The sequence below is a fragment of the Harpia harpyja genome, chromosome 19 (assembly GCF_026419915.1).
Source record: "Harpia harpyja isolate bHarHar1 chromosome 19, bHarHar1 primary haplotype, whole genome shotgun sequence".
In the NCBI taxonomy this organism is placed as follows: domain Eukaryota; kingdom Metazoa; phylum Chordata; class Aves; order Accipitriformes; family Accipitridae; genus Harpia; species Harpia harpyja.
The window spans coordinates 9,572,317-9,586,039 of NC_068958.1; the positions used below are offsets into that span (position 1 = coordinate 9,572,317).

The 13,723-nt window shown below is 42.6% G+C and overlaps 1 protein-coding gene across 1 annotated transcript in view; it reads right to left on the bottom strand.

Annotated features, from left to right (window-relative positions):
- Positions 1-13,723, bottom strand: part of PAPPA (pappalysin 1) — a 183,458-nt gene that overhangs the window by 111,203 nt on the left and 58,532 nt on the right. The window contains exons 5-6 of the mRNA XM_052815534.1: positions 10,101-10,293; positions 3,427-3,548 (exon numbers count right to left, since the gene is read on the bottom strand). Of these exons, the coding sequence (XP_052671494.1) occupies positions 3,427-3,548; positions 10,101-10,293 (315 nt within the window). The remainder of the gene's footprint in view (positions 1-3,426; positions 3,549-10,100; positions 10,294-13,723) is intronic.

Consider the following 13,723-nt stretch of genomic DNA (forward strand, 5'->3'; position numbering starts at 1 on the left):
TCATAGAACAGCATCTCGTACAACGTCATGTTGCCTAACACAAAATGTGAATGTGAGGTTTGTGAGGACAAGCCAAATGGTTAGAGAGCAGGGATGGCAGGCTGGGAGAGAGGCTTCCCCCAAAACATCGGCCACAGCCTGGTATGTGAACACAAGCCTTCATCATGCAGTTAAGTGAAGCAGCTGGGATGAATGCCCCTCCATTGCCCTGGCACATGGACAGAGACTTGACACACTTGTACAGGGAGGCCAGCTAGAATCAGCAGCCTCTTGGGATGCAGTCACTGTCACAACTACAACTCACCTGCCACATTTCTTAGGCAGTCAAGACAAAGTAACCATCCAGTCGGACTCTAATGTCCAACTGAGACAATTCCACTTGCAAATACAGAGTGAATCGCTCTTGAGTGAAATATTGGCCACTGGGAAAGGCAGGGCACTAAAGCAGCCTAAGGCAGCAAAATTTTTTATTATATTCTCTTACTTCTCTTAGTCAATAATGAGCCAGGCAGTAGGAATTGACTGATATATGCATATATTGCACAGTAAGCAAAGGTACTTACTTGGGTTTGAGCCAAAATCACCTTTCATATATAAAAAACCCCTTTGACCAAGTTGTGGAGGTGCTGTAAGGTTTGTTTATCTAGCTGGTGTTGCTGGTGAGAATCCAGGTAGGTTAGAGCTTTCTTGCTCTACGGTGAAGGTAAGGAGTAAGTCAGAACTGCCTGATCTCCAGTGCCTTCCCACAACCACTGCCAAGGAGCAAACAGCCCCTCATGCAAGGGGCACAACTGGCTGAGAAAGAATCACAAAATATCTCAGGCCAGGGGGTTGGACCCCGCTGTGCTCAGGCACAAGCAAGGCACTAGGAAGGACACAGTCCCCACGGCAGACTTTTGCAACGGGCACGGCTCACACGTAGTCCAGACCCCAACTGGTGTCAGCTACCTGGGGTAACTGTGCAGCCTAACAACGCTATGAGGCCTCAGGAAAATGAAATCAGACCAAGCAGGTTCAGAGCTGCTTCAGAGACACGTGAGAAATGTGGTTTTCTGGTAAGAAGCTGGATGAGTACTACGAAACATTTTCCATGAGTGTCGTCTCAAATTTTAAAATGAGTTCATTTTGGCCATGCTTACGCCTCTTTCGTATTCACTTTCCATGAACATTCAAGCAGTGGAGATTTACACACATGAATGCTTGCAGAAAGTGAATTTAAAGCTTGCATGCTTGAGTACTCACAGATAGACAATTAAAGAAGCCAGACAATGATCTAACTGTGCTATTTGTAACTCAGACCAAGTGCAAATAGGCAGAGATCCTGAATGTCAGGGAGTGTGGTAGTGATGACAGAAAATTACACAGCAACAAATACCATACACTTGGTGTATTTTCTACCCTAAAGTGGAGACAACTTATTAACGTTGTAAGAGGATAGGATTCCCAAATTTTCTTTCCAGAGCAATGGCACAACAGCAATTGAATGAGACAGATAAGGATCAGACTGCACCCTTCACAGCTAAGAACATGCAGGCACACACTGTAAGAAGAGGAAATTAAATGCAAAATGCAGCTGAGTAATAAATCTTAGAGTAGCTTAGTTTCTCTAGGAATGATGCCGTTGGCAAGACGTGTGAGATCTAGAAGTTTTCAAATCGGAGCACGTTGGAGAAATTTTGACGGAACTGCATATCTCAATGGATATGTAGTTCTTTCAAAATCAAAACACTTTGCAAAATTGGGTTTATTTGGCCAAAATTTTATTCTGGAAGAGAAAATGGGAAGAAAGTTCTAACAATATTGGAACATTGTGTTTTGACATTTTTGGAAGAAATCGTTTCACTTTTGCATTTTGAAACACTTTTCATTTTGATATTAAAAGTTTCTTTTGCCCTGGATTATATACTAAAAGGGGATATTTTCAAATGTCATAATTTAACCAAAGTTCATGAAAGAGGAATTATATGAGCTAAACAAAACATTTTGGCCAGCCTCAAACACTTTTTGTTTTTAATTTTCCTTCATGGAGAATTTCAAAAGTTTCAGGTTTTGTTCCAAACGAAACCAGGTTTCAAAGTCTTGTAATCCTTGGCTAAGTGGAAATTCCACCTTCCACCCTGCACTACTACTGCAAGCGGTCCAAACTTCACTAATTCTGTTTACTTGATAATCCAGTCACACTCATAGCCGGAGCACTGTTTCCCAGGCCAAAGCTCTGGAACAACATCCACCCAAGGGGCAGGTGAGCTCTGTGCTGTGCCTGGCAGCCTTGGCCCTTGGATGTCCAAACCGGGGGGGTGAGTTGCAGTGAACCACAACCTCTGTTGGGCCCCCACCCCGGGAGGTGGGTGCGTGCGGCAGAGGACACTTGCCCACACATCTCGGCCCATCACACAGCAGGGACGCAGCTTGCTGCACATGCTGACCTTAGGACTAGGGAGGGCTCCTGGGTGCCAGCACTGCATATATCACCATATTAGCTTACAAATAATCTTCCTTGTAGAATAACTCCCATGTACTCTAGCTGCAGGACAGAGAAGCCCTTAATGTAAGGAGGTATTTGTATAATGACTTTGCAAAATCCAGGGATTGGCCTTTGAGTTCACTGAGCCCACCTGCGTGTTTACAGTGAAGTCTGGGCCCTGAGTGTGCTGCTCCCAAAGGAATAGCTCATGATGGACATATTGAAATAATATTCTGCTCTTTCCAAACCATAATTTGTGATTACTGACCTCTGCCTGGTATAATCTTAAATATGCTCTACCATATCCACCTACTTATGTAATGGAAGGTACATATGGAGGAGAGGTAATGATGGAGTTCTAATGGCATTGCACGACTAGCTCTGCAGACCATTCTCCCTCCAACGTGCTCTAAGAGGAGCAGTAAGTATGACTTGCAAAACACCCTGAACTAGACTGGGCTTGACGTAGTCACTTGCGTTCATGCTGCAGAGTACCTGCCCAAAGGGCAATCTCCACTCCTTTCAGCCTGTCTGCTGGTGCAGCCCGTTACGATTCAATGCAAAAGAAGGCAGCAGAAATCAGGCCCAAATAAATAACATGCAATTCTTCACTTTTGGAGTTGGAGTAGAAGGAGTAAACAGCTCCCCTGAGGAATTAATCTGGCAGATGTGAATGGTCAGCATTTCTTGGCACTCCACCACTTTCTGAAATTCAGGTTCAGCTCCCAGAATTCATTTAATTCATGGGCAGGGTCAGGACACGGGGGCCAAAACACAGGTATTTCAGCCAGTGGCATTACTTCAGGGCACAGCGTATTCATGTGTCCTCTATTTTTGTTCATGCTACATACAGGTATAATCAGTCACTCTCTCCCAGATTTTCCCACCGTCTTTGTGGCTCTCCTTTTGCTCTGGCCCATCTTCTCCCCCACCACGTCTTTGTCCCCAGCCCTGTGACTCACCTTCTGCTTCCCGTGGGCTCCAGTGCCCTGAGGGATCGCAGGGCATCGGAGAAGAGGCGCTGAAGGCATACTGCACCAGGACTCTTCCTTCCGCACACAGATCACATGCTGATCCCACTTCTCTAGGAGGCCAGGAAAACAGGAAAACACACCAACTTAGTAACAGCTGAATGAGCTGCTTATTCAACTACATTAAAAGCAGTAAGACTTAGAATTCAGTACCACTTAACCCTCTTTTCTCAAGGCACCGACAAGAGTGTTTTCTGATGCTGACCTTCTGTGGGTTTGGGCTAACAGCCTGTGTAGACAGCATCTGTGAGTCCGCCATCCAACACAAATGACAGCAACCTGTGAAATCACACTCAGCTATATTTTTTTTTTTGTTGTTCCCCTGCACTACAACTGGATCAAACCCTGACAAAAGAAAATATATGTTGCTTAGTGGTTAGAGCAGAGAAAACAGCCTCAGGAGATTTCAGATCTATTCCCGCTCCCACCATGGATTTATTGCTTGAACTTGTAGTATCTTCAGGATTGTGAAGGCCTTGGGCTTACTGGTGATTAGAGGAGAGGGTAAAGTCCCAGGCTTTGAGAACATCAGACAGAGCTGCTCTGCGAAGCACAGCTTTGTTAAGTATGCAAGGACCTGCTTTTGGAGGTGTATCACAGCCCAGATCATTACAAGCCTGGAAAAGGGGTGGGTTATGAACATACATAAGAGAACATGCCCTTAATCCTTTTCGCAGGGGAAACTGGATTTGATACCTGGCAGCTTTGGCACCAGTAGATGGCTTTTTCTGAATTGGAACAGCTTATGGGTACATGCCATCAGATGGCATGACATGGCATTAAGAAAGGCACTTCACTGCCCAATACCAACATTACTTCACCTACACAATACATCTAATACTAGCTACTATCAATAAAGTACTATCAGCAGAAGTGGTTAAACAGGAAAACCCAGTTAAATGCTGATTCACAAATACTTTTGCTAATACATTCACAAGATCAGTGTTTAAGCTGATGTAGACTGGATTAACACTAATATCTTCCATAACATGAAGCTGATTTATATCAGCTAAGGATGTAACTCACACAGTTCAGCTCTATATTCCTTGGGGTCACAAAATTTGGAACCGTGTATGACCCAGAATGTGTGGTTATTCATCCTAGTAAGTTGCTTATTATTCAGAATTCACTGTTCGGCTTTAAGGAACGCTGCCCACTCAAAATGAAAGGAAAAAAATAATCATCTTAATGATTAAATGCACCTAGGAAAGGACAGAAGTTTCAGGCAAACAATTTGTGCGTAACCCATAGTGTACTCTCTAAGCTACCCAAGTAAGTATGGATTGAGTCATCAATTATTATAATCAGCTATGCAAATTTTAACCATCTCCCATTGCGCAATTTATTTCAGCACTGCTTTGCAAAGGCCACTGTGATCCTCAGGCAGAAGTTATTCTGGATCCTCAGCGAGGACACCGGGACTGTAAATTTACTCTCACAGCCCTTCCATGCTGTGCGATCTCCTTTCCCTTTGGTGGTAGGGACAACACACGCTCAGCTGCTCCACAGCTTAGCATCTCCTATGACAGGGATCTATTTGAAAGTCAACTTTCTGTTGGCTTAATTAGGCGGAAGCATGGATTGTCAACAGGGGGGACTTGGAATGAAATCAGTGGTAAAACTCATATCCATTTCAATATGGCCCACAGCCACCCCTACAAAGAGGAGGGAAATGATTGAACTCTCAGGCAGTGCAGAAAGGGATGCACCTGCTGAAAACATCTGAAGAATAAAATGTGGCAATGGGGTAGAATAAAGAAGAGGGAGGCAAAGGTGCCTTTGCCTTCTTCCTTGCACAATCTGTAACGCTGGTAATGAACAAATGTGGGCATGTTGCGAGTAACTTCTCTCTCTGTCTCACTTCACCCACCTGCACTATTGGTATGACACTGCCTCCCTACTTCATTTCTCAGCTGTCTATTTAGCAGTGGTTTAAGTGTCTAACTCAGCCTGCCTAAATAATATATGCAAAAAAAATCAATAATCCAGAATAAAAGGTACTGAGAAATCAAAATGTAGAATTATTATTGTGCAGTTGTTTTTCAGACACATCCACCAACAGTCAGGATAGAAGTCCCTGCAATAACAATCTTTCAGTTTCTCTACAAAGAGACTCCTGCATTAGCACTTGGTCCTGGATGAGGACAGGGCTTTGAAAGCCAAGTTTCCACAATTAGGACTGCTTTTTACTCAAATTAGCAGCTATACAATTTCATCACAGGCTGCCATGGTGGAAAAAACTGTAGGCTTATGGACAAACATTTCCTTTTACCAGCAAGGACTTGGAGGTAAGAGAAATCACAAGGAGCATCATGTGGGAAAGGCTATGAGCAAACTTTCTCTTTTTACTTTTCCAATTTGGGAGCCAAACTCAACCCTGATGTAACTCCACTGGCTGAAAGGAGTTACACAGGGGATGATTCCTGGGTTAAAGTTTTTGGTCTGCAGACTCTTGCACACAAATCCTACAAACAGCCATGAATGTCAAAACTAATTATGGAATCGCATTTACAGGCTTATGAAAATCTAAGCCAGATCCTTACACCTTATGCAGCCACTGAGATCAAGACAAAATGAGCATAAATTGGTTCAAAACACTATTAATTAGGAACGATAGCATATCTGACACCTTATACACCGGTGCACATGACTCCCCAAAGTGCAGGGTAATGGAAAATCTAGACTTCTCTGTTTTCTAATAAGCCAAGTACTGGGGAAATTCCAGCTTATGAAGTTCAGAGCGCAGGAGGAATTCATTCCTACAGCATGATATTTCAGTGAAGTGGATTCAAAATCTAAAGATTACTAGTGAAAAACAGACAATTCTCTTCAGGGCCAGCACCAGTTCAGTGGGCAACTCAAAACCAGTAAAAATCTTTCATTCCTTTCAGTAAAAAGTGCCTGTTTTCAGGCTAAATTGTGTCTGCTTACTTGAAATTCAGAATTGGTGCTCTCCCCTCTAAGGCACTGAAACTTTCCAGCAAGGTTTAAGCAAGCGATTATCAAGCCCAGCCATCTAGATCTGGGACACCATACTGACCAAAATACTTGCTTGCTAACAATGAGATAGCATCAGATTCATGGAAATTAATGCAGTCACCTCAGTGAAAACTTGGAAGAGCAGATGCATGCAAAGTTTTCTGTCCAAGCAGAATTTGCTGCAGAGCCCTATTACAATAACTGTTTACATCCTGCCTACGCATATCAAACAGGAGGCACATGAATGGATGCTTAGCGACAGCAGATGAACGCATCTAATAGATGCAGTCAGGAAATGAATAGAGTTTTCTTTTTCTCACTTGTTTTCACTTGTTTTGTTGGCTCTATTATTATTTTATTATTACATATTATTATATGTGCATGCGACATTTTTCTTGCTTTTTTTTAATGGGAAGATGGAGAATGGGAAGCATTCCAATCCCGTGTGTAGGAGCTACAAGAAGAAATGCTGGTTCTTGATATATTTGATTATTAGAGATGTTTAGAAGCTCAACCAGCTGCTGGAGTTTAGGGTCAAACACATGTTGGCAAATTTGTGTGCAGGTAAATGACTCTCTAATATAGAAGACGTCAATTGAATACACTAAATAGGTAAGGAGGGTCTGTCAGGAAGACGACGTTACTTCTGTGCGCAGCTCATGTAGCTACTCTTACCAAGGTGTGAGGACACAGGATAGCCAACCCCAAATTTACAAGAACTATGCGTTAGCATTACTCTCTGTCCCCAAATCCACATAATTAATCATATAATTTCTAGAACCAAGGCCCTAAGAGAAAAGCACCTAATACTGTGGCACCTGTGACAAAGTTGCAGCTAAGCGGGGAAAAAGAACATGGTCTTTACTTCCATGCTTCATCTCGCTTAAACCGCAGACCCGTCAGGACTTCAACCACAGATATAGCCAGCCCAGTGTTACATTTTTGAACACAAGGCTAAATTTTCCCTTCCTGACTTTCATTAAACAGAGGTCACTGCCTATGCACAGCTCTAGAGAATAAAAGGGACATAAAAGGAACCTGAGTTACACTGAGCACGCCTAGAGTAGCATTGTAATTTGAATCAGGAGCGAGCTTTTGAAGCGAAACTCTCCATCTTCCCCACTTACAGCACTCGGAGCAGTCCTGGAGCATGGAAGCTGGACCCTGTTTTGCCTGAAACCAGAGTGGAGATGTGCTCCGGGACCACACCTGATGTGCTCCAACTGCTGATGCCATGAGGCCAGGCTAGAGCTAGGCTGAAACAACCCCCCCAAAACCCCTACAGTGTTGACGTCAGGTCTTCATTAACAACTGTTTTGCGCTAGAGATCTACTTATATTGGGCCACAATACTTGCTAATGTAGCCAGAGCCATTCATCCTTTTCAGGCCCTTTTACACTGTCAAAACAGCATGGAAGGGGCCTCTGTGCATTAGAAACCAGGCCCAAGGCACTCAGCAGTTGAGTATCAGTCTTCTGTTTTTTACATGAATAGTCCCATTGAAGTGAATGAGTTTATTCATTCAAGTGAGGCAAGTAAAATTTGGGCCATGGTGTGCACTTTGTGTAAAAATATCTGCAAAGTTTTACAGTATTCCCACACACAGATAAGATTATACTTGGCCAATTTTACCTCCTACTTGTCTTGCACAGTGACCCAATTTTACAAATTGATACAGGCATGTATCTCTAAACGAGCAGTGCTGGACATATCGGTACTGGAAGTTCAGCATGGGAGGTTTTCCAGTATTAGTCACTATAATACTACTATCATCCTTGTTTTGATTAATATATCAGAAATTTGAGCATGGTTTAGACAGGATAATTTATATATTTCAGTGACATTTTTAAATGGTCACAGCAACATTTCTGTATCCGTTGGCACTGGGAATCTCATTTTAACAAGGAATTGGACTCAAAGTATTTGAGGCTGTCTCTTTAAATCTCTTCAGTAATACTGAGCACACAGATTTGAAAACCCAAAGGACTTTTTTTTTCTAGAAAAACACTATTTATTTAACATATGATAACTCTGTTATGAAATTTCAGATTTAGCAAGCTATCCACTGTATGTTATTTAAGAAGCAACTAACTAGGGGTTATTAAGAACATATTGATTGAGTTATAAAAATATGTAATAAAGGCATATTTGGTTACATAACAATTAACTCTGCATCAATGTGTTTTAAAAGGCAGATGGTATTTATTTAACACATGATAAGTATCTTCTGAAATCTAAATTAAATTGGAGAAACTTAATTTACCTAAAAATGATTATGGGCTAAAAAATTCTGAATTAATTTTCAGAACTTCACATAAGTCCTTTTCACACGTAGGGAATAAAGGGATTCAGTTGCAAAACTGCAATTAAAGCAAACACTGTTCAGAGCACAAGACCTCTCTATCAACTCGTAATATGATTTGATTGCCTTCCCCGTATTAATCTGCAATAAAGGTGGAAAATCTCATCTGGGCAGAAAACAACAGCTATTTGCCTACTGATATAAGTGCAAGCTGGCCACTGAAATGGCCATGGTGTCCTAGTAGCGCTGGAAGGAGTTTCATCCCTGATGGAGGCAGTGGCTTTCAAGGTGCTCTCACTGAACAAAGCAGCAGTGCTGAGACAGCTTTTTGGGTGCTAATATGCTTGTAAATTTGGCCTTCTGTGATACATACTGCTACAGTCCTGAAGGACATGCAAAGTTTGTTCTCTATAAAATAACAAAGCAAAAAGTGGAGAAGAAATGCAAACAGGGAAGGTGAGATAACAGTAACGCGAGAAGGTCAATCATTTAGGAAGTTCTCTGCTAGGACTCCCATAGCTCCTGCAGCTCATCCAAGCGCTACGTCAGAGTATTTAGATGAACTACCCAGATGCTCAGGTCATCCTGGGGCAGAGTTGCTCCAGCTATGAACTGCAATGAGGTGCAACTCTCATCCAGAGCCCTACTTTCGTTTAATTTTTCGTTATTGGTACCACACATCTGCATGCCTATCAGACACGAACACACACACATACTCTGACCTACATGCTCTACTCAGGGTGCAGCAAGATGACACTTCAATGATATTCAGGGTTTTACGTCTTCGACTCTGCCTTGCTCGGTTCCCATCTCAGACCTGCAGCCCTGGGAAGGAGGCAGCATTTGTCCCTCTCCCCAGCCCTGCCACCTCCTTGCCCTGTGACACTCCACTGCCCATGAGCTCCGCGTTGTCATGGGAGTAGAAACAAGATTCACTTTGTCCTTGCAAAGGAAACTTTCAAGAGGAGGAGGGAGGAACGTGCAGGCAGAGCTGAAGCCCACAGGTATTTGTGAGCAGCAGTAACAGCAGGAGCCACAAGGCCAGAATCATTGATTGAAAATTCCTCCCATAACATATGGAAAAAGATTTGCCCTTTACATGGCAAATCAATGGCCCTCAACTGAGCGCTACAGGCTGAGAAAGGAAGAGCAGAAAACAGATCAATAACCTCCTCAGTATAAACCAATTTAGGAAAGAGCCTTAATCCAGACTGAGCACAGCGCACGATAAAGCTGTGCTCCTGGATAGGGGCCCCGGGTTGTTCCCCTAATTCCCCCCTTTCCATTCAATTCAGTGCGAGAGTACAGAGCAGCGCGTGATCACCTTTCAAAGAAGTGGCCATCAATGGGTGGAAACCACTCCAGGGTGACCGAGGTGGAGGTCCGAGCAACAATCTGGGGAGCAATTGCAATAGGAGCCGGTTTCTTCGCAGGCTGCCAGCTCTGATAGACGAGGTCCAAGTAGCAGTGCATCCTGGCCACTTGGTTGGGCGTGAAGGAGTCGGTGCAGTCATCGTCTGAAATTAAAAGAGAAGCCACATCAACCACGTGGGAGATAAGGTGGGAGCAAGAGAAAGAATTACGACCCACTGAATGGCAGCTTCTTGCAAGGGCCAGGATAGGTTCTCGCAGCACTCAAAAGTTAATGGCCTGTGAACAAATTAGTGCAGTCATCACTTGTGGAGGCAGGTGAAAGGAAACAAAAGTTAAAGAGGAAAAAATAAATCAGTAAACGTTCCCTCCCTCTGGTCTGGGATACCTAAGCACCTAGAGATCATCCCTAGATGAGACAGAGACACATGGAGGTGAAGAAACAAAAAGCCTCAGTGCAGCACCTTCTGGTCAGAATTGGGGCTACCAGTGGACCTCTGGCCTTAGAAGAATTTCAAGTCTTAAAGAATATCTCTGAGAGACGATAAAAGGGCAAAGGACAGCTAGTGTTAGGATAAAGCATTGACTGAGATTCATGCAAACTGTGTGCAATAGACTTTGAAAATTTCTTAGATTAAAAGAACACAGAATTTCAAAAATACATAATTTTTTTAAAGTTCTTAAATTTTCTAATGAACAAATAAAAACATTCTGAAAGATTAATATAAAAGAAAATAGTTACAAACACTGATTAAAAATGTAAATTTTTGGTGCAGTAAAATAACTTTATTTCTATTACAAATCTCCCCCATTACCATTATGATTCTAACCCTCTTTTGACCTTTTCATAAACATTTTTGATATTTCAAATTCCTTTTTCATTCAAAATGGAGAAATAATTTTGCTGGATAATTTCCCATAGATATCCATTTCTCATTTCATCTGATTTCCCCAAACATGATTTGGCAACAAGAACGCATCTAGTGCCCTCTGAACACCATACAACTTTACAACTACAACACCCCGGAGAAGTAGAAAATTATTATTTCTCTATTGTGCAGATCACAGAAGGAATAAATATGTCATGCAGAGTCACCCAGAAAAACTATGCTGAAGAACTTGATGCTAGCACTTTAACCATTTTTCTGATACTCTTCCCATCAGATGAAAAGCTCTTGAAAACACAGAGTGTTTCTTCACATGTGCCTGCAGAGTGCCTTGCCCAGTAAAGCTCAGTCCCAGATGGGACTTCTGCATGCTACTGCGATACAAACAACAATGACGGTTTTGCACAGGTCAAGTAATACACTTTTCTGGGAAAGATGCAGGTCACCGAAGGCTGTTCAGAGAGTTGCTTGCATGCGTGTTATGTTGGCAGTTCAATATTGTAATAGCGTTACTAGATGCTCTGATGTCTTCAAGCCCTGTGGAACTCAAGAGGAATGAAAAAATATGAATTTGTTCTAAAGAAAAGCGTGAATTCGTTGGCTAATTTAAAACCTTACCACATCTTCCCTGAGATGCAAGCAAAAGGGGACAGCTTCGGTTGGGATCCTGCTCAAACTAAAGCCCCAAATGCAGTCCCACCACAGTAAGGACATGTCAGTTCACATGTTCTCCTGCGTCTCTCCTAATTCCACTGAGCAGTGGACCTCCTCTCATCAAATATGCACAGCAGATAGACACCACCAGCTTGAAAATATCTACAAATCCCTGTGGGTATGCAAAAAGCTGCTTTAATATGACACCTCTGGATTTCCTCAATAATTATCGATGGTCTATCCCTGAGCATGCTGTAAAAGCCATAAATATTCTTCACGGAAGCACAGAAGGAGACAAAGGCCTTTAACAGCCATCATAAAGGAACAATAAAATATATATAGGACAAAGCAGTGAGACAATGGCACAGGAGAAAGATGACCTGCATTCTCAATCTGTTAAACATCAGCACAGGCTGTCCCCTTGGGGAGGGGAAGGCAGGAGAGGCGAGGGAGAAAGGTATTTCATGTGATCACTGGATTTCAAGAAAGGTTCAGGATCCTCAGATGAAGTAATAATTAGAGAAATTCAAGAGTCTTTGCTGCGAAGATTATTCCAACAGAATACAGAGGCAGAATTCCTGCTGATTTCATGGAGAGTGGTCTAAAAGACTAACTTACCCTTTTATTCAGGAACACCATGGCTATTTGGACTTGTAAAAATAATTTACAAGACAAATTTCTCACACTTCTCGATCTTCTGGACATCATAACTTGTTATTTCAGAGAAAGAAAAGTTACCCTTTAAGTCAGTGCTTTGCTACAGAGCTGGGGGTAACTGAACAGAGGGATGTTAGACAGAGACAGACAGAGTATGATCAAGCTGTACACAAGCAGCAAAACAGAAAGGAAAGAAAGGCAATGTTTAGAGCTGCGTGACCTCAACCTAGATGTTTCAAAGGTATTTCTACAGCAATTTGATATCCTGATATATTTTTATTCCACTGGCAACAACAGAAAAGCAAATAGATTCATGCAGGAGCTCTAGAGATGCCTATCATGTCGCTTCACTTAATTTTTCAAGGAAAAAAAAAAAGGTTTCTGCTCAGAACACCAGCACATATTTAGCTCCCTATAGCAGATAGGTATCTCTGTCATCTGCCTCTCTGTCTCATCTCTCGAAAGAATTGGCAAGGCAACTTCTCTTTGGAAGAAGAGACCTCAGCATTTTGAAACACACATGCTCCATCCCTTGTCACATACACACAAGCAGATTTGGTGGAGGTATATTGTCATCTGAAGTGGCACTGACTTATTTGTATGATGTTACCAGGAGGCTGTATCAGGCAGTAAGACTTTCTGCCCTACCGCATGGACAAAAGTGCACAACATGTTGAGGAGCTGACTCAGTGCGCATATGCTTGTCCCTGAAAACACCCTCTGAACAAATAGAAAAATAAAGAGAAAACTAAGCATCACTTTTAGCTAGTGCCATGAAGGGTATAAAAGCATTTGTTAGAAATAATTTCAATCTGTGCCCCAGATGACATTAAACACTTTGCTTCTCTACAGTTTTATTACAGAATAAGCACTCCTATGACCTTTTGAGTGGGCAATCTGTGTTTTTGCCTGGAGTATAAAGGTGCCCTTCAGTGGCTGTAAGTATATTGGTCACCTTTAAAATGTTGTTGATGCTGTCAGCTCAATGTCACAGACCTTCATCACGGCTAAACCCTGTGACCCAAAATAAGGCGAAATACGAGCCAAGGAATCCCTTGTTCTTTCTGGGAAATAATAGAGGATCCTTCAACTCCCCTTGAACTTCCAGGGGTGCAGCAAGGACCCCACCCCACCCTCGTCCGATGGGCAAGGGTCACAAGAGCTCATGCCCTCTTTGCATTATGCTCTGTTGGTAGGAATGCCATGAACCAGCACCCCTGAGGAACACAGCTGTGCCTACAGAAGCCTGCAGAGTTATAACTACAAAATTAGGCTTTTGCTTAAGCAGCTTATTCCTCTTGGAGGGGTGGTTTTACCGCACTGATATGGAGCCTTCGTAGTTGCACTCCCAGCACAATCCAGCACAGCACACTGGTAG